We start from the raw sequence: 21,371 nt of genomic DNA on the forward strand, positions 1-21,371 counted from the left end.
CATACAGTAATTCATTCACACAATCAAGCTTTTTTTAAAAGTCACTGCCATATTCAAAGATAATAATTGCTTGTAAGAAATAATATACATTTCATAAAATATTGATTACTAAAAATTACTTTTGAAAGAAAACAATAACATATCTTGTTTTATGTGTATGGAAATTACAACTATAAGTTATAAATAATAGCTGATTTGACTTAAAGGTTTCCTAAGATCTATTCAATATTTGAAGTTTCACAATTTTCAATTATTGCATCTTTACAAGTAATTGATTTCATCTTCCTTGGAATTATTATCTGATCGTGTTGTGAAAATAAAAAATAAGTTAATGATTTAAAAGAATGTGACACAAAAAGAGAAAATTAATTAGATAAACTAAAGTGTAGAGACGTGTTCTAACTAATTGGATTAATTTTCATAAATATAATTAAACATAAAAAATATTTATGGTTCTCGCAACAAAATAAAAAAGTCCATGAAACATGTAATTTTTTTCCATAAATTTTAGATCTATCCTTAATATTGTGGACAATTCGCCACTTATCTTCCTTCTTCTTTGTTGTGATTTATATATATTCTCTTCGGCTCTTTTTTCAAATTTTCTTTCTTCCATTTTTATTCTCTTTTTTTCGAGAAGGGTATGATGGGTCAATTGGGTGCGTCCAGACATTTCAACTAAGTGGACACCCCATAGCACCTCTTTTCTCCTTTTTCTTTCTTTATTTTTTCATCTTCTATTTTTTTCTTACAACTCTTCTAGAATATTAAGATCGTTTAAATATCACTTTGATATAATTTAAATAATCGTTTAACCTGGTCAACACGATCATCTATATTTGAATCCATTTTTTCATCGTTTAAAAAAAATTACACGATCGTGTGGATATGATTTAAACAATCATTTATCTAGTCAACACAACCATTTACACCTTAAGCCATTTTTCTATCGTTTAAAAAAACTACACGGTCATGTGGATGTGTTTTAATGATCACTTACCTAATCAACACGATTATTGTTTAGATTTGTACCATTTTTTCCATCATTAAAAAGAACTATACGATCGTGTTGATACTACCTACATGATCGAATATCATGATGATTTAGAAGAAGAATTACATGCGCGTGTATGACCGACTAATTACGTGTTGACTGTGATATTTTTGGTATTTTCATTGTGAGCCTATGAGCTTCTTTCTTTTTCGAAATTGTTCTACATAATGTAAATATTTTATGGGTTTGTTATATATATTTTTAAAACCACTAACAAATAACCTATTTGTACTCATCTTTTCACTATGTTATTATTTTCTTTCAAAATATCATAATTTAGTCACTATTTTTGAAAATTGGCAAAAATAACACATTTTTTTAGATGACACCAAGGTTTTCCTAAAATTTTAATATTGTTCGACCTATCGATTATTTTGGGTTATCCACATCTGGTAGACAATTAGATCGAAATTCTACCATTTTTCAAATATTCTCGCATCGTATTTAATTTTTGCTATTTTGTCCAATTTCTTCAACTATTTATTCTAAATTACCCTAATTTCTCAAAAATAAATATTCAGTGCTTCATAATGACAACGGAATTAATAAAGTAACATTGATCTCCTACACACTTCTAGCAAGATCAGAAAAAAATAGACATTAAAAAGAAAAATGGAAAAAAAATTATGAAATTCGTAGTTCAGTTATCTATTTATAGAGATAAAAAGTAACAATTACATAAAGCGAGTAGATATGTTAAACAAAAATAAAGAAACAAAAACTTCTATATAAAAAAAAAAAAAAATCAACGTGAGCTTGAGCTCATTCTACATTTTAGATTTAGATTTAGAAGATTTATATTTTGTAGGGTTTTTGATTGAAAACCATTTTAGAGTTTATCTTCCATATAACACATTTTTCAACAGACATTTATATGTTCTCGAGAACGAGAGGTATGAAGTTCATATTTCTTCACTCATATATATGTGTTGGAAAAAAGTTTAGAAAAACCTCCCATTAAAGCTCTTTTTAAATAGATGCACGTATAAATAGATAAAAGATAAACTAGGAATACCTAAAAATCTATTTAAGTTTTTTTAAAAAAATTATTCTCCCTACAAAAACTATTATATATTTTTTTAAGAAATTGGTCCGTGTGTGAATATTAAACCTTTTTTTTTAAATATTGTTCATTTTTAGTGAATATATACCAAAATTATTAATTTTTAGACATTTTTAAAAACAGCAAAATAAATTAAAATATTCACAAGATATAACACAAATTTTGGATTCTATCGATGATAGTTATTGATAGACTTCTATCACTGGCTATCAAATGTTTGTTATTGATAGAATATAAAATTTTGCTATAGTTTGTAAATATTTTGTTACATTTGCTATTTTTGACAATTTTTTTAATTTTTTAATCAATTTGTTCCCGCGAAAAATCTATTATTAAAAAAAAAAAAATTGTTCCTTGTGTGAATATATTGAAATCAATTATTGAAAAAAAAATTAAATTTTACTTGTGAGACTAAATAGTTGAAGAAAATGAGAATATATTGAAATCAATTATTGAAAAAAAAAAATTTTACTTGTGAGACTAAATAATTGAAGAAAATGTGAGAATATATTGAAATCAATTATTGAAAAAAAAAATTAAATTTTACTTGTGAGACTAAATAATTGAAGAAAATGTGAGAATATATTGAAATCAATTATTGAAAAAAAAAATTAAATTTTACTTGTGAGACTAAATAATTGAAGAAAATGTGATGGTTTTTTTTGTTTCTAATTTGTAAGGAGAAATTTTATAGGTCAATAACTCGTACCTTTTCAAATAGTATACGTTTTTTTTATAAGAAAGCCGTAATAAATTAATTTATAAGTAGGTGACCACTATAGATCGAACTCATGATCTCTTAATTAATTATTGACATTTTTACCACTAGGTCAACCTAGGACGAATTTTTTTAAATAGTATAGATTAGTCTTTTTTTTTTTTTTTTCAATTACACTTGTAACATTAAAGACTATAATGAGTTGTTTACAAATATAACTAAACAAAATATATTTACAAATATATTAAAATATCACTATCTATTAGTAGAATACATTAATTAACTATTATCATTTAATTAGTTGAATTGCGTGTTAGCTAGCTTAGATACTTGCGACCACAAAAAAATCAAAATAAACATGGTAGAATAAAAAATTATTATAAATAACAAAATTGTTAAAAATATTTACAAATATATAACAAAATTTCAGATTCGATCAATAATAGACATTAATAACCACCAATAGACTTCTATACTTCAATATTTTCATTGTTAGAATTTAAAATTTGAAAATGATCGTGTAATAAAATCATAAAACTAATATATTAATTGATCAAAGTGGAATGAAAATGTTTCAACATATAATGTGTTATGTTGGTATGTGACATGATAAAAAGGAAAACAACAAATTAAAAAGTGTAATTACAACTTATAACTAATTACATAAATAAATAATAAAAAAAAATAAAAACTTCCTGCTTTCAAAAAAAATGAAATTGAAAATGAGAGAGAGCTTTATCAGCAATAGCAATTAGATCATGTAGTTTTTTAGAGCAGATACATCGAAACATTTCCATTAAGTGAACACTTAATCTAAACATTTATGCTAAGTGAACACTTTTATAGCACTCTCGTCATTCTCATTACATTAATGATAAAGAAATGAAGCACGTAAAGCAAAGAAGACAAATACCATTACTCACTCTCAAATTGTGGACCATTTTTATAGACATGTGTTTTAAATTTGGGATTAAAAGGATATTTTCGTCATTTTCCTTTTGTTATAATAATGTTGTATATTATCTCAAAATACCATTTTTCATATTATACTATTATTATTATTATCATCATCCTTTCAAACCCTAGCTATGGATAAAAAAGCAATATCTTCTTGCTTCCTTACACAAATTATTGAGCCACTACTTCCAACTTCCACATGATCCTAATCTCAAATAATAATTCCTCTTGCTGCCTCCCTATTACTCACAAGGTCCTACTTTCATTTATTGAGGACTTTTTTTTATATATATTAAATTCTCTTTTCTTTCACTTTCAAATCTCATTATTCAACATAACTATTCTTTATATATATATATATATATATATATATATGAACCTTTATACTTTTGGATTTACATATATAAATTCTGGTTAATTTTAATTAAGGGTAGATTTTTGTACTTGGCAGAGAATGCATTGTGGAAAAGTATCTTTAGAGATGAAAAAGAGGAAAGAGGGTTGAGAGCTGGATCTGAAAGCTTTTATTGCATGAACAAATTTATCTTTGATCTCTCTCAAGGAATATGATAAAAACGCCTTCCTATTATGAAGACACAATCTTCAAAGCGTCAGACTCTTTGGTCTCTCAATTGACACACTATTTCTTGTCTAACTCACATTCAATTGCAAGCGTTAAAGCTTCAGCTTCAAGGCTGGCCTAGCTAACACTCTAAGGACTGACTTAAATTTGCAACCACATAAAATTGTACTATATCGTTCATTTCAAACAAGTATTCATATTCACTTATCTCTCAAAATGGCATGCACTATGTCTGTAGAATTTTCAAATCCATTTTAGGGTGCATTTGAGTTGACTTTCTAAACAATCAAAATCGTCACTTTTCGAAAGTTAAAATGACAAAAATTAACTAAAATTAATCATCAAAATGAACATTTTGAGACTATAAAACCAAAGTTAAAAAGCATATAAACATTGAAGTAGCATTTAAACCAATTACCAATAGATATTAATTGTACTAAGTCTATACTAACGAAATTTCATTTATAAAATGAATATAAATCTCAAACGTAATTGGAATTATTTTTTTTATCACATGCTTTTAAGTATTATGAAGTTGTCACAATGATTGTTATTGTTCTATAATTTTTTATTGTTCTATAATTAATATTTATAGTTACTGTTACTTTATTGTTACAACTAGACTCTAGCAATAATGAAAAGGATAATAGTAACATTAACCATAAATATATATCGACCTCTTGAAAGTACGGTCTAACCATAAATATATATCGACTTCTGGAGAGTACGGTCCATTGAGATGAAAGTAATCATTTTTGGAGAGTACGGTCTATTAAGATGACAAAGTAATCATTTGAATAGTGCTTCTCTCTCTAATGAACTTTGCTCCATCAACCAAATGAGTATAAAAGACACTATCATCCACAAATATTGTTGATCTCCTCTTTTCTTTGGTTACACACGACTGAAAAGAAATAATAGAATCTTCAAAGAACAAAAACATCTGGGAAGATATTTGCACCCTCTCTAGATACTGGACAAGTAGATCTGTCCTCTTTGTCAACTATAGTCCGAGTACCATTATTGATTTAAATTTACATGTTTTTGTATAACTTTTCATTATAGGGGCTAGCCCTCTATTGTTGTTCCCTTGCTTTGTTATACTTATCTTATATCTTTAATGAATCGAAAATAATGATGATGCTACGAGGGTGTTCACCTAGGTGAAGATGTTGATGTGCACCTACTGACCCAACAAAAAAAAAGAAAAAACAATAACCATAAATATGACCTTTTATAATTCAAATACCATAACAATAATAATAACAATATCTATACCGATAATCTTAACAAATTCAAAGTGGACCTCACATTTCATTAAGATCATAGAAGACAAATAAACAACAACAAACTTAATAAAATAGAATCTACTTTTTTAGATTACCATAGGACATCAACGTTTACACAAATACAACATTAATAATAATAAAAAGGAGATATATTCTTTTTTAGAATAATAAAAAGAAATACAAACTATTTACCCTCTATAAAAAAACCCACTAAAAAACAAAAACTCATTAAGTTTAATTTTAATAAATAGTTTGTTCATTTTGCTATTTTTGACAATTTCTCCTAAAAGAAGAGTATCGTACATCTTATACATTAAATAAATAAATAAAAAAAAGGCATTTAGAAGAAAAATAGATGATTAATTTTAAAATGAAAAGGTTAAATTAAATAGTTCCAAGACCTTGATGAACAAAAAGAAAAACAAATATGAGAGGTGAACAAAATTATCTAAGTCGTCTTTCTATGATGGAGATTTTTTCATATACATATACATACACACACAGACACACACACATACTATATATATATTTGTATTTTTCAGTTAGTCCATCTATATGAAGGTGACACATTGGCTGTACGATATTATTTAGATACACAGTGGTGTGGTTGAAATCCATATCTGATCCCAAACTCCACTAGATATTTCCTACACATTTGGCCTTACTATTATTTCTTCCACAATCCAATTCCAAACGATTTTCTCGTGCTTCCCTTTTCTTATCCCATACAATATATATATATACACAAATATCATACCCATTCTACGTATTCTTACGCTTAACTGTAAAATTTCGATAGGATCTGATGCACTGCAGTTTTAAACTTGGTAGAGTTACACCAACAATAGACTTTGATCAAATAATATATACAGTATACACCACATGTTTATCATAACAATACCTTCAGTTAGTTTTAAAAACTAGTACAAGGATAAAACTAATGTTATTGAATTATACATTATTAATTAATTAACTTTGGAACATATTTTATTATAAACAAGGCAAAAACATAGCATGAATGGTATTTTATTTGCTTAATTACACAAAATAATATCTAAACTTTGAATTATATTTTAATAACGTTTAATTTTTGGGCTCTAAATTCTTTTTTAATTTCTATCCAATTTTGAAATTGAATGATGGGTATATGATATTATACAGATTAACATCGCTATTATGTTTTTTTTATAATTATTATTATGGAAAATCATTTATTTTTATGAGTGCATATATATTTTTTTAATTTAAAAGAAAAAAAGGGTATTCAAAGTTCAAAAAATGAAATTAAATTCATGGTAGTGGATGGATATTTGAAAAATGAGAAAGATTGTAAAGAAAAATATCTTGTGAATAGGGACAAAGAAATCCTATTCAAATTAAACCAAAAGAGAAAAATAAAAATTGCCAACTTCTCATTAACTCTATATTTTACATTATTCTATAATTCTACTACTTTTGGAATTTGGAATTTAAAAATATAATGAGTATGGGATGAAAAAACTTTAATTGGTATTAGGTGATATATATGTTCAAAGTTGATTTATTTTTTAGTAATAATAATGAGAAATTTGTCTCATTGTATTTAAAAGGTAGGTCTCCACTTACATTTTAAAATAATAATAACAAGAAATTTTTCGATGTTGGAGTATACCTAGTGATCCAAAGGCATATATATTTTTTTTAAAAATGTATGTGTTCACATATTATATAGTTAATAATGTTGGTATAATAATTAATTTTAGTTGCTTCTTCTATAACTCTATTTAACAAACTCAGTATATCTCTTTTTTTTCTTTCTCTGTGTATAGTTCAAATGTGTGTGGGAAGAAGATACGTGTTTGAAGTCTCTAAATAAAAATGTCCTTTTCTCATATGTAACATATTATCCTAACCTATATCTAACTAGTTCGAATAGACTATGTTTTGAATAACGTAGCAAAATTAACAACAATCAACAATAAATTATCACACAAACGTAACTCAAATTATATACATAAATTAAACAGGGAAGAGTTAATTATTCCACATGGGTGTAACATTATTGTCTTGAAAATTCTCAACCTTTGAAAAGGAAAAAAGATGAGATTTAACACCCTTCTAGTTTGTTTGGTTAAACATGGTAGAAAGAGGGACAAAGGTCAGTACTTTGAAAAATTCGCCATACCATCTTAGTAAGGAAGTTGTAATTATGTTATATTTATTAACCTTCATATATTTCTTTTCTATTTTTTTAACATTTTCAAATACAACAAAATAAATCAAAATATTTACAAAATATAACAAATTTTTAAATTCTATTATATATATATATATATTTTCATCCATACTTTTCATGATAAAATTTGAGACATCATATTAACTTTGGATTGGCCTCTAGCTGACTACAAAAAATCTGTGCAATTTGAGATACGAATGGGAACACGGCAGATGGCTCCCATGGTCCATATCTCTTCTGTACTGACTTTTCAGGTTCGCTGTTTAACTTCAGTGAAATAACCATTCCCTTTTGTTTTTTTTTTTTTTTTTTGCATTCATTGTTTGAACATATAGAAGAGATTCCTAATCAATTATAATCCCATTTCTTTCTATTTCCCCTTTCGGTACAATTTTAATTACCAAACAAAACTTAACTCTGGGGCCGCTTCAATCTGAAACAATCTCATTTGAGAAAGTTGTGTAATAAAAATTCGTCAACTAAACTTATAGCGGAACTCGTATTTACAACATAAAAGAGTGAATTTGCATTGTATGAGACAAATTCATTCATTACTATTTGGGGTGTAAAACGAAACCAAATTTTCAAGTATAAATAGACATACAAAGGCAAGGGAGTTCTCCGTGGAGGAAAGGAATTAAGTATCGTTTTAAGTTAAACTAAAGAAAAATGCTGAAATCTCATCATGTGTCTTCCCATTCGAGTTTAGAGGCTGCAGCGTTTGTAAACCCAAAGCCATTTCTTTTGAGTAATGCAAAGACGACTTTGCTTCCAATAAGATGGGACGGTGGGAGACAAAATGCAAAGTCTCATCGTCTACGTTTGGCTGGGCGGCCTTCCACCGTTATCAAAGCCAGTACCGTCGCCAGTTCGACGGAGAAGGCGGTTGCGGTTAAAGTTTTTGTGACTGTAAAACGAGTTCTGGGGACTGGGTTGTATTTGGAACGAGGGCTTGATGACCTTGCTGATCTTTTTGGTAAATCGCTTCTTTTGGAGCTTATCAGTGCTGAGGTTGATCCTGGTTAGTGCGTTCTTTTCTCAATTAATTTAACTTAAACTTAATCATGTGCTTTCTTTTCCCATTTTGGCATTCTAATGAAATCTCTTAAAAGTGACCATACCATGAATCGTAAGTACATTCACTCTCCTGTATGCTAAACCAAAATAGAAAAAGCTGTCCCATTACTTTTTTATTATTTGATTGAAGGTAAATGCATGAAGATGAGGGGGAAAAGTAAATTTGAAGTTTTTTTTTCTTTCTTTCTCATACTATATTATATTTGAGTGAAATTTATCAAAACAAAACCTCACTCACGTGGATGGATTCTTGCTTGCAGCTCTCTTCTCTTTTCCTATCTCGCTCTCTTCACTCTCTCCAACTCGTCTCTCAGGCTCACGCTCACGCCTCTCTCTCTCTCCTTTTCTTTCTCTAGTGTACTTGTCTTGCTCTCATTCCGATCTCTCTATCTTGGTCTCATCTCTCTCTCATGTTGTCCCGGCCTCCTCTTTCTTACTCTCCCCGTTATCACCATCTTTCTCTTGATCTATTCACACACACACACACTCTCTCTCTTTCTACTGCATCTAATAGTTTAGAGGAATATTACTATGAGCAACACAAATGGAGGAAGGAAAATGGTGAAGAAGAAGAAAAGGATGAGAAAAAAATGAAAAAAGAAAGAATGATAAATTAATTAAGGGATATTTTGTAACTCTCTAGCTAGATGATGAAGGTATGTACGTATATAAAATGTTGATAAATACGTATCACTGGTAGAAAGTAAAAATATTGTTATATTAGTAAATATTTTCAATAATTTTGCCATTTAAAATATTTTTTTTACATATTATCTTAAACTCTAACAAATTTAAGAGATACAAATAATTTTAAAGCTAACTAATTTTAAGGGCATTTTTACTTATAATGTACTAAACCAAAATATTTACAAATATAGCCAATTGTATCCGCTTCTATCACATCGGCGTTTATCGATGCATTTAATAGACCATGATAAAATTGGATACTTTCTTATATTTTGTAAATATTTTTAGTAGTTTTGCTATATTCAAAAATATTTTTTAAAAAAGAATATTGACAAGCTTAGATATTTATTAGCATCTTGTCTTTTATATTTATATATGTATACACAAACATATATAAACAAGATAATTGTGTTAGATGACAACTACTTAATATACTTTTAAAAATTGCAAAAAATGTTGTAAGCAAGTTGGTTCGTTTTATATTTTCATATATTTGAAAGTAGCTTAACAAAACGAACTCTACGTAACCCTTCTTTTCTTAGAATGAAATATGTAATGAATGAATATAACTAAAGAAAAAGTATGAATGTATGATTGTTATAGTAACGGGATTGGAGAAGGGAACGATAAAGAAATATGCTCATAAAGAGGATACGGAACGTGATGAGATTATATACGAAGCAGACTTTGAAATTCCTCCTGATTTTGGTCCAATTGGAGCCATTTTCGTTGAGAATGAACATCACAAAGAGATTTTTCTCAAGGATGTTGTCATTGAAGGCCTCCCCTCTGGCCCTCTCAATTTCGTCTGCTCTTCTTGGATTAATGAGAAGGATTATGACGACAGCAGGAGAATCTTCTTCACCACTAAGGTAACTCCTCATTTTATTGCTCAGATACCAGTACAAGAAAAGAAAAAATAACTCCTCTTTTTGTCTAATTCTAAACTATTCCATGTTGGTTAGTCATATTTGCCATCCAACACTCCTGAGGGCCTAAAGAGACTTAGAGAAGAAGAGCTCAAAGTTTTGCAAGGGGATGGCGTTGGCAAGCGTGAGAACCACGAAAGGATATATGATTATGATGTCTACAATGATCTAGGCGATCCCGATAGAGATCTCGCTCTCAAAAGACCTGTGCTTGGTGGAAAACAATTCCCTTATCCTCGTCGATGTAGAACCGGACGCCCACGTTCTAAAAGAGGTGTCTGCTTTTTTTTTTTTTCTTTCTTTTTTTCTATATTATAAATCTAATTATATGATGTATACTATTGTAGATGCTTTATCTGAATCAAGAAGTTCAGACAATTATGTGCCTCGAGATGAAGCATTCTCACCAGTGAAACAAGCAACTTTTAGTGTGAGGACACTGACCTCAGTGCTAAAGGGGCTAATACCGGCTTTGGAGTCAGTTTCTACTGACACTGATATACGTTTCCCACATTTCCCTGCAATAGATGATCTTTATGATAATGGAGTTCCATTGCCTGCTGCCAAAGACGGTTTAAGGCAGTTGGCTACTGTCCTTCCAAGGCTTATTGACACTGTTGCTGATAGGGCTGAGGATATCTTGCGTTTCGTTCCTCCTGAAACATTTTATAGTAAGAAACTAAACTAACTATAACCCAAATATATATATGGTGTTTTATCATTCATGACATTGTTTTTGTTCCTTCTTATTATTCAGAGGACAAATTCTTTTGGTTTAGAGATGAGGAATTTGCTAGACAGACACTTGCAGGTCTCAACCCGTACAGCATAAGGCTTGTTACGGTATGACATTGTGTTTCAACCATGGCATGTTTTCTAATCGGTAGTCAAAATTGGTATAACTGTATGAGTTTCTTTTGATGTCTTAATTGCAAATGTAGTTGGATTGTTTTTTTTATCACGTTTACTTGAGCGTTCTGACATTGATTACGATTTAGGCTATTTTCTTTGTGCTTGTCTAGTATCAGTATCTTTTTATCGTTACCCTTTTAGAGTCAATGGTAATTATTAACTAATGGTGAAAAATTAATAATTTTCTTAGTGTAGTCATCATGCTATATATAATAGCAACGTAAACTATCTAGGGACAAAAAACAAAAAATTGTTCAAAATTATCTGAGAAAAAGCTAGTGGCTCTCCTGTAACTTCCAAATGCAATGGGATAACCATTTTCCTTGTATAATGTACTAAACACCATTAACGCTAACCTGATGAGGAGTTTGATTAATGCAGGAATGGCCATTGAAGAGTAAGCTTGACCCCGCTGTTTATGGTGATCCTACATCAAAAATCACTACTGAAATAGTGGAGCAACAAATCAAAGGTTTCATGACTCTGGATGAGGTATGCCCTTGGAGATTGTTCACATTTTGACTTAAAGATTGGATTCTTCAATCACGTGTTTTTTATGACATGTTTTCTGGGGGGTGCAGGCTTTGAAAAACAAGAAGCTATTTATACTAGATTACCATGACCTCTTCCTACCATATGTAGCCAAAGTACGAAAACTTAAAGGCACCACATTGTATGGTTCAAGGACATTGTTCTTCTTACACAAAGATAGCACTCTAAGACCGTTGGCTATTGAGCTCACTAGGCCACCCATTGATGGCAAACCACAATGGAAAGAAGTTTTCACACCCTTTTGGGATGCCACTCGTGTCTGGCTTTGGAGGGTTGCTAAAGCCCATGTTTTAGCCCATGACTCTGGTTATCACCAACTTGTTAGTCATTGGTGAGTCATTTCCTTTCAAATCTCAACAATCTATGGTCAAGTTTTAGTTTCACTACTTTGATACTTCGCTTCTAAAATGATGTGTTTTTGGTTTTCTATGCAGGCTTAGAACTCATTGTTGTGTAGAACCTTACATCATTGCAGCAAACAGACAACTTAGTGCAATGCATCCAATCTATAGACTTTTGCATCCTCATTTTCGATACACCATGGAGATCAATGCACTTGCTCGTCAAGCTCTCATCAATGCAGATGGGATCATTGAGACTTGTTTTTCCCCTGGAAAATACTCAATAGAATTTAGTTCTGTTGCTTACAAAGCTCAATGGCAGTTCAACTTAGAAGCTTTGCCTGCTGACTTAATTAACAGGTGATTATTATCTTTAACTCTTGTTCATCTTAACTTGGCTTTAAACTGCTTTACTAAATTTCCTTACCATCTTGTGTCCATTGTTGTTATGGGAAGGGGGTTGGCCGTTGAGGACCCAAATGCACCACATGGACTGAAGCTTGCTATTGAAGACTACCCTTTTGCCAACGATGGCCTGATCCTTTGGGATGCCATCAAAGAATGGGCCACAGAATATGTCAATTACTATTATCCAGATCCAAGTCTTGTTAAGGCAGATGAGGAACTTCAAGCATGGTGGACTGAGGTTCGAACTGAAGGTCATGCAGATAAGAAGGATGAACCATGGTGGCCAGTTCTCAATACTCCTGAAGACCTTATCAATATTGTCACCACCATCATGTGGGTACCTTCAGGGCATCATGCAGCAGTGAACTTTGGCCAATACTCTTTCGCTGGATATTTCCCAAATCGACCTAGTATTGCTAGAATCAATGTTCCCCTGGAAGATGTAAATGAAGAGAAGTGGGAATACTTTATCAATAAGCCAGAGAATGTCCTTTTGGAGACATTTCCTACACAGCTTCAAGCGACGAAAGTCACGGCAGTTTTGAACGTATTGTCAAGTCATTCTCCAGATGAAGAGTATATGGGAAAAGATATTGAAGCAGCATGGGCTGATGACCTTTTTATAAAGGGAGCATTTGAGAAGTTCAGAGGAAAATTGAAGGAACTAGAAGGTATAATTGATGAAAGGAATGCTAACAAAAATCTAAAGAACAGACATGGAGCTGGGGTTGCGCCTTATAGACTTTTGAAGTCTGAATCAGAGCCTGGAGTGACAGGACAAGGAGTTCCTTACAGTATTTCTATTTAGAACCCATGGCATATTTGTTTTGAAGTGGGTTCAATAACAATCTCACTTAAATAAAGAGAAGGCCATTTGAAGGAAAGGGTTCCAAGAATGTTGAATGTGTCCAAACCACTTGAAACATTAAACATCGATTGAAAATGTTAATGATATAGAAAATTAAAAAATACTATTTGACAAAGTTCAGTATAAATGGCAAATTACATATATATAAACATTTCTCATTTCTCACAGAGAATCTAAACATCTATGGCGGCTAAATAGACATACTTCTACATCAGTTTATTCTTAGAATAATATATACCATCGACATTACAGAAAAGAAAGTATCAGATAATTGTACTAGAACTCGTAAAGGAACATGGATCAGGTGGAAAAGAGACTTCAATAGCACCTTCCAGCATCTGTAGAACTTTCTTCATGGTAGGCCTTAGGGATGGTTCTTCTTGAATGCACCAAATTGCTATCATCACAAACTTCTTCACCCTCTTCAAGTCCATCTTTGCCTCCTCATCGTTTTCTACCAACATCTCCACTTTCATGTCTTTGAAGCAGTCATAAGCCCAATCTGTGAGCACCATTTGTTCTTCATCCTCTACTTTCTTCTCATAACTCCTTCTACAACATATAATCTCCAACATTATTATCCCAAAACTGTAAACATCCACCTTCACTGTAATGGGAAGACTTCTAAACCACTCTGGAGCCACATATCCTTTGGTTCCTCTAATCGCTGTCAGAGTTCTAGTTTGATCTTTTTTCAAAAGTTTGGCCAAACCAAAGTCTGCAATCCGTGCGGTAAAAGAATCATCCAAAAGGATGTTATGAGGCTTAATATCACAATGAATGGTCTGAGTGCTGCACTCTTCGTGTAGATAACATAGTCCTCTAGCTATCCCAAGAATAAGTTGAATTCTAGTGTACCAATTTGGTTTCGAAGTCCCAAAAAGGAAATCTGCAAGAGACCCATTATGCATGAATTCATACACCAACATTCTGTGCTCTCCTTCGTTGCAAAATCCAAGCAATCGAACTAAGTTCTTGTGGTTTGTTCCAACAATAGCACTCACTTCAGCTTTAAATTCCTGGTCTCCCTCTTGCACTAAATTGTCCAACTTTTTAACAGCAACCAAGTTATTGTTGTCCTCAGAGTCAATAGTCCCTTTATAAACAGTAGCAAAAGAGCCACGCCCCAACTGGTGGATGAATCCACTTGTGGCCTTGTTGAGCTCTTCATAGCTAAAGATCCTCAAATTCACATCTAAAATGGATGGATCTCGTTGAACAGGCTTTGATTTCCTTTTCTTGAGTCGGTAGCCAATGAATAAAGTGAGAAGGAATAAGAAGAAGTTGAGAAATACAGAGCTTCCTAATAGAACTGATCCAACGACAACTATTGTAGGTTTATGGACAAGATCATTTGGTTGGAAAGAAGAGTTTTGTTTCCTAACTTTGAGAAGTGCTCTTCCACCAACACTAGGATCCATTCGTCCATCACCTAGAGGGAACCGCTTCTTCCAACATTCACCATTTCTAAAGAAGGCAACCGCACAAAAACAATCGTTCAAACATTCGTTTCTGCACCATTCCTCACTTACTACTTTGAAATAGCCATAATTAGCACTAGGCCAATTAGTATTTTCCATAGCAACAAATTCAAAGTTATCAGTCTCATGAAAGGATTGATCGCAACTCTGAGCAACAAAGTTAGGTATACAACCCTTGATCTCATCATTTGGATCAAGCAAGATATAGCCAGGAGGACAAGAACAAAATGGCCTCTGATCATCACCAAGCCTACAGTAACTATTAAATCCACACACTCCAGATCCCCAACCAGTCTGCACCAAGATACAAATGTTTATAGAGTCTGACACTTGAGACCAAGCTCTCGGCATAGACGAACTATGTGTGGGCTTCGGGTAAGCATACAGTCCAAAAATCCCATTATGCTCGAGAATCGCCCGTAGGTAAAAATTTCGTGGCGAAAGGGTGGTTGATAGCACAGTTGAGAGAACGGTATTATTGTTTGCAATGACATCAACGGAACCAGAGAGGTTGAACACAAGTTGGAAGCCAGAGCCCATAGTGTTACTTGCCCAGTAAGCGTTACTTGCTTTATCCAAAGGGAATGCTCTTGGGTAAATCACAAGATTCCCATCAGTTTGCATCACAAGTTGAAACCTTCCACTCTTATAAGTGGATTCTGAATAACGAGCAACAAGAGTTCCACCCATATTCAAAGTTTGTGATGGTAAAATTGTATCAGTAGGCACATCAAAGCTTTGCCACAAAATTTCAGAATCAGCCGCAGCCAACACAAAGTTTCCACTATCAAGCATCGCAGCATAGGAAACAGATCGATTAGAATTTCCAGAGGAACTTACAGTTGCCGTCCATATTTGATTGCCTCCAGGATCATTAAGCACAAGTTGACCGCCATTAGTAAATTGAAATGTGGAACCTTTAGGTACCAAATTATCACGATTAGCTGACCAAAGCACAGTTTTTTCATCAATTCTGTCGAACCAAATGGCCAACAAAAAAGTATTAGTTCCCAAGGGTAGAAACCCAAAAGCAAAATCACCAGATTGGGAGACCCAATAGTTGTGGTGATCATTTAGTTGAGTTGCTGTGAGAGATGAACCCAGAGTTACATTTTTAAAAAGCTGAGAAAAGGAACAAGTTGGTAGAACAAGAAGAATAAAAAGAAGAAGAAGAGAATGAAGAAATGGGGGAAAGAGAAAGTAAGATGATGTGATTTTCAAAGCCATAAGCTAAAAGAAAGTAAGGCCTTTGTGAAGATGAATGGCATGATACTGATATCTTTCTTTTCATTTTCCAAGTTAGTTTCTAATGGGTCATACATATCAAAATTTTATAAACTTACTGTTTATATATCAAACATATTAAATTGAGAGGAAAGATGATTTTCGAAAGGACAAGTAGCCGACTTTAAAGACTAGAAATTTCAAGTCAACTTGGGTCGGTAACGTGAGAGAAGTAATTATGTGTATGCATTAGAAAATACTTAGCAACTTCACAGGTATTGCGTGAGATTGTGCGATAGGTGAGATGATTCCTTGCTATGAAGATGATTCATTTCCTCAACACACTTTTCTCATAAATTTTGTGGAACCAAATGGCCAACAAAAAACCTTTACTTCCCAAGGGTAGAAACCCAAAAGCAAAATCACCCGATTGGGAGACCCAATTTAGCTGAGTTGCTGTGGAAGATGAAGCCAGAGTTACAACTTTTATGAAGTTGAGAAAATGAACAAGTCGGTAAAACAAGAAGAAGAACAAAAACAAGAAGAAAATGAAGAAATGGTGGAAAGAGGAAGTAAGATGATGTGATTTCAAAAGCCACAGAAATGTAAGGCCTTTTGTATGAATGGTGTGATAAAGAGTATATATACATATATTATAAAGAGTAGGTGTAGAGTTGAACAGGTTTGAGAAAAATGAAGCCCAAAAGAGAGACTTGGAAATTCATTTTTCTTTCTATTGAATACTAATGACTTGGAATATGTACAATGAAGTCAATACTGTGGTGCTTTAAACGTTCAGTTTGACAAAATCAAAAACTTCTTAACTTCCTTTCACACCAAAGATTTTATATATTATTGAACATCCTTGTTTTCACTTATACTCTACTCATCTTATTTCTATCGCTATGATTATTAAGTGTTTAACATCTGTTTTGTTTCTCCAACTTTGAAACAAATTTACTTTTGTTTCTGCTTTTACAGTTTTGTTAACTTTTTAACGCCTCCCACTCTTTATACACTCTTTCTAAATCTTACTAATTTATTTTATAAATCTTAACAACTTGAATCAAATTATAAGAACCACATTAAGTAGATTTTTAAAAGAAATAGAACTTATATAAATAAAATAAGTACCACGGGTATAAAATAAACTCTACAAAATTGTTAACAAATATTCTCACAACGAAAAAAAAAAAAAGCAATGAGTCAATGGAGTCTTAAGACATGAACCAAAATATGTTATTTTTAAAAATTTAAGAATTGAAATAATATTTAAACCTTAACTTTTATAATTGTCATCCGTTAATTAATTTAAACCATTTGAAAGACTTCTTCGATAGTCATATTAACGAAATGGACTATTAGACCGAATATTTTTAAACTAATTATAAACTATAATAAAATTCATGGAATTTCTTTTAGTCAATTTCAATTGTGTTTGTTAAATTTTGTAAACACTTTCCATCTTTTGTTATTCATAAGGATTCTCGTTTTGCAAATTTGAGTAGAAATTTTTTAACTCTCACAATGTTATTATTGACAAAAAATAATGGAAGATATAAATTAAGGCATTCACTTATCAAAATTTAAATCGACGAAATTTTTAGTTAATAATATTTTTCTTTTTCGGTCGTACGCCATAACATCGATCAAGTTTCAAAGGTCATTAATAAAAATAAATATTAGCTCATACAACCTTTGAAATTTGTGGTACAAATTGATATAAACTAATTTCGAACATGTTCTAAACTTTCAAATTAATTTCATTGGATCACACTACAAAACTAAAAAGAATCCTAGTTTTGATCATTTTGATTTTGAAGAAGAAAATAATAGAAGTAAACAACTGAAAAGGAAGTACTAAGAGATTGAACTAATGAAGGAAGATGGATGAGGAGGAAAGGAAACTTCAATGGCACCTTCCATCATCTGTAACACTTTCTTCATGCTTGGCCTTAGAGATGGTTCCTCTTGAATGCACCATATTGCTATCATCACAAACTTCTTCACTCTTTTCAACTCCATCTTTGCTTCTTCATCTTTCTCTACCAACATCTCCACTTTCATCTCTTTCAAGCACTCATAACCCCAATCTCTCAACACCTTTTGTTTTTCATCCTCTTCTTTTTCCTCCAAACTCCTTCTACAACATATCGTCTCCAACAACACTACCCCAAAACTATAAACATCCACCTTTACTGTGATGGGGAGGCCTCTGAACCACTCTGGAGCTACATATCCTTTGCTTTCTCCATTTGTCATTGTCATTGTCATTGGGGTGGTCCGAGCTCCATCATTTTTCAAAAGTTTGGCCAACCCCAAGTCTGCAATCCTTGCGGAAAACGACTCGTCCAGAAGGATGTTCTGAGGCTTAATATCACAATGAATGGTTTGAGTACTACACCCTTCGTGTAGATAACATAGTCCTCTGGCCGTCTCTAAAATAATTTGAATTCTGCTGTGCCAATTTGGTTTCGAAGTCCCAAAAAGGAAATCTGCAAGAGACCCATTAGGCATGAACTCATACACCATCATTCTGTGTTCTCCTTCGTTGCAAAAGCCAAGCAATCGAACTAAGTTCTTGTGGTTTGTTCGAGCAATAGCAATCACTTCAGCCTTAAATTCTTGTTCTCCATCTGGAACCACATTATCGAACTTTTTAATAGCTACCAAGTTATTGTTGTTGTCAGAGTCAATAATCCCTTTATAAACAGTAGCAAAAGAGCCACGCCCCAAGTGTTGGATGAATCCACCTGTGGCATTGTTGAGCTCTTCGTAGCTAAAGATCCTGAGATTCACACCTAAAATGAAAGGGTCTTCCTCAACCACATCCGATTTCCTTTTCCTGAAATGGTAACAAATGAATAAAGTGAGAAGGAATAAGATGAAGTTTAGAAAAACAGAGCTTCCTAATAGAACTGATACAATGATTGTAGTTTTGTTCCTTCGATTCTGAATTAGATCATTAAGTTTGGCAGTAGAATTTAGTTTCCTGACTTTGAGATAAGATGTTATGCCAGCAGCCTCAGGATCCATGCGTCCAAAAACTAAAGGATATCTCTTCTTAAAACACTCGCCATTTCTGAAAGCGGCAAGCGTACAAAAACAATCATTCAAACATTCGTTTCTACACCATTCCCCACTTACTGGGCTGAAACTGGCGTAAGAACCTTGAGGCCAATTCGTTTCATCCATTGCAACAAATTCGAAGTCATCAGTTTCAAGAAAGGGATTGCAACTCTGAGCAACAAAGTTGGGTTTACAACCCTTGATCTCATCATTTGGATCAATTAAGACGTAGCCTTGTGGACAAGAGCAAAATGGCCTTCGATCATCACCAAGCTGACAATAGCTGTTAAATCCACAAACTCCACTTCCTGTACCATCACTGACCATAATACAGATGTTTACAGGGTCTGATACTTGAGTCCAAGCTTTAGGCATTGTTGAATTACTTGTGGCTTTCGGATAAACATACAATCTAAAAACAGCATCGTGCTCAAGAATTGCCCGGAGGTAATAATTTTTTGGTGAAAGGGTATTGGGTACCACAGTTGTGAGAATGGTATTATTCTCTGCAATCACAGAAATGGAACCAGTAAGGTTGAACAGAAGCTGGAAGCCAGAGCCCGTAGTGTTACTTTCCCAGTAAGCTATGTTTGTTGTTTCAAAAGGGAATGCATTGGGAGAAAGCACAAGATTCCCATCAGTTTGCATCAAAAGTTGAAACCTTCCACTCTTGTAATTGGTTTCTGAATATCGAGCAACAAGGGCTCCACCAATATTCAAAGTTTGTGATGGTAAAATTGTATCAGTAGGCACATCAAAGCTTTGCCACAAAATTTCAGAATCAGTCGCAGCCAACACAAAGTTTCCACTATCAAGCATCGCAGCATAGGAAACAGATCGATTAGTATTTCCAGAGGAACTTGCAGTTGCCGTCCATATTTGATTGCCTCCAGGATCATTAAGCACAAGTTGACCGCCACTAGTAAATTGAAATGTGGAACCTTTAGGTGCCAAATTATCACGATTAGCTGACCAAAGCACAGTTTTGTCATCAATTTTGTCGAACCAAATGGCCAACAAAAAAGTATTAGTTCCCAAGGGTAGAAACCCAAAAGCAAAATCACCAGATTGGGAGACCCAACAGTGGTGGTGATCATTTAGTTGAGTAGCTGTGAGAGATGAACCCAGGGTTACATTTTTATACAGCTGAGAAAAGGAACAAGTTGGTAAAACAAGAAGAAGAAGAAGAAGAAGAGATTGAAGATATGGGGGAAAGAGGAAGTAAGATGATGTGATTTTAGAAGCCATAAGCTAAGAAAGGGAAGGCCTTTTTGAAGATGAATGGCATGATAACTGATATAAAAGTTGTTTCCAAGTTAGTTTTAAATGGGTTTTAAATATCAAAATAATATAAACTTATTATTTATTTATCAAACATATTAAATTGAGAGGAAAGATGATTTTGGAAAAGACAAGTAGCCGACTTTAAGGACTTGAAATTTATGGTCAACTTGGATCGGTTAACGTGAGAATAATGAATATGTCTACGCGCATGAGAAATTACTTTAGCATCTTTACAAGTGTTGAGTTATTTATAAGATGGCTCATTTCCTCAACATATTTTTCTTATAAATTTTGTGCAACCAAATGGCCAACAAAAAACCATTAGTTCCTAAGGGCAGAAAGACATAAAAGCAAAATCACCAGACTGGGAGGCCCAAACTCATGAGTTGCTGTGACAGATGAACCCAGAGTTACAAATTTATAAAGCTGAGAAAATGAACAAGTTGGTAAAACAAGATGATGCGATTTCAAAAGCCATAAGCTACAGATAGGTGTGGTAAAGAGTCCAAATACATAGTATCTTTCCGACTTATTTCTCACGCAATAATATTAGAAAAATTGTGCAGTTTTATAAAGAGTAGTTGTTGAGTAGAGGTTTGAGAAAGAAAGATGAAGCCCAAAAGAGATGTGTTGGAAATTCATTTTTCTTTCTATTGAATA

At 32.4% G+C, this 21,371-nt stretch overlaps 3 protein-coding genes across 3 annotated transcripts; 1 reads left to right on the forward strand and 2 right to left on the reverse strand.

The window, feature by feature from the left end:
- Nucleotides 1-8,266: 8,266 nt before the first annotated feature.
- Nucleotides 8,267-13,681, forward strand: LOC101209041 (linoleate 13S-lipoxygenase 2-1, chloroplastic). Its single transcript, XM_004142087.3, has 9 exons — nucleotides 8,267-8,900; nucleotides 10,247-10,515; nucleotides 10,609-10,846; nucleotides 10,920-11,243; nucleotides 11,330-11,415; nucleotides 11,866-11,976; nucleotides 12,066-12,367; nucleotides 12,471-12,737; nucleotides 12,834-13,681. The coding sequence occupies exons 1-9, from the start codon at nucleotides 8,549-8,551 to the stop codon at nucleotides 13,591-13,593; spliced, it is 2,709 nt and encodes a 902-aa protein (XP_004142135.2). The 5' UTR covers nucleotides 8,267-8,548; the 3' UTR covers nucleotides 13,594-13,681.
- Nucleotides 13,682-13,717: 36 nt separating this feature from the next.
- Nucleotides 13,718-17,009, reverse strand: LOC101214400 (G-type lectin S-receptor-like serine/threonine-protein kinase LECRK3). Its single transcript, XM_011655278.2, has one exon. The coding sequence runs from the start codon at nucleotides 16,359-16,361 to the stop codon at nucleotides 13,917-13,919; it is 2,445 nt and encodes an 814-aa protein (XP_011653580.1). The 5' UTR covers nucleotides 16,362-17,009; the 3' UTR covers nucleotides 13,718-13,916.
- Nucleotides 17,010-18,003: 994 nt separating this feature from the next.
- LOC105435236 (G-type lectin S-receptor-like serine/threonine-protein kinase LECRK3) lies at nucleotides 18,004-20,752 on the reverse strand. The gene has a single exon (XM_031883656.1). The coding sequence runs from the start codon at nucleotides 20,673-20,675 to the stop codon at nucleotides 18,219-18,221; it is 2,457 nt and encodes an 818-aa protein (XP_031739516.1). The 5' UTR covers nucleotides 20,676-20,752; the 3' UTR covers nucleotides 18,004-18,218.
- Between the last annotated feature and the right edge of the window lie 619 nt (nucleotides 20,753-21,371).

This window comes from Cucumis sativus, chromosome 4 (assembly GCF_000004075.3).
Source record: "Cucumis sativus cultivar 9930 chromosome 4, Cucumber_9930_V3, whole genome shotgun sequence".
Taxonomy (NCBI): Eukaryota; Viridiplantae; Streptophyta; class Magnoliopsida; order Cucurbitales; family Cucurbitaceae; genus Cucumis; species Cucumis sativus.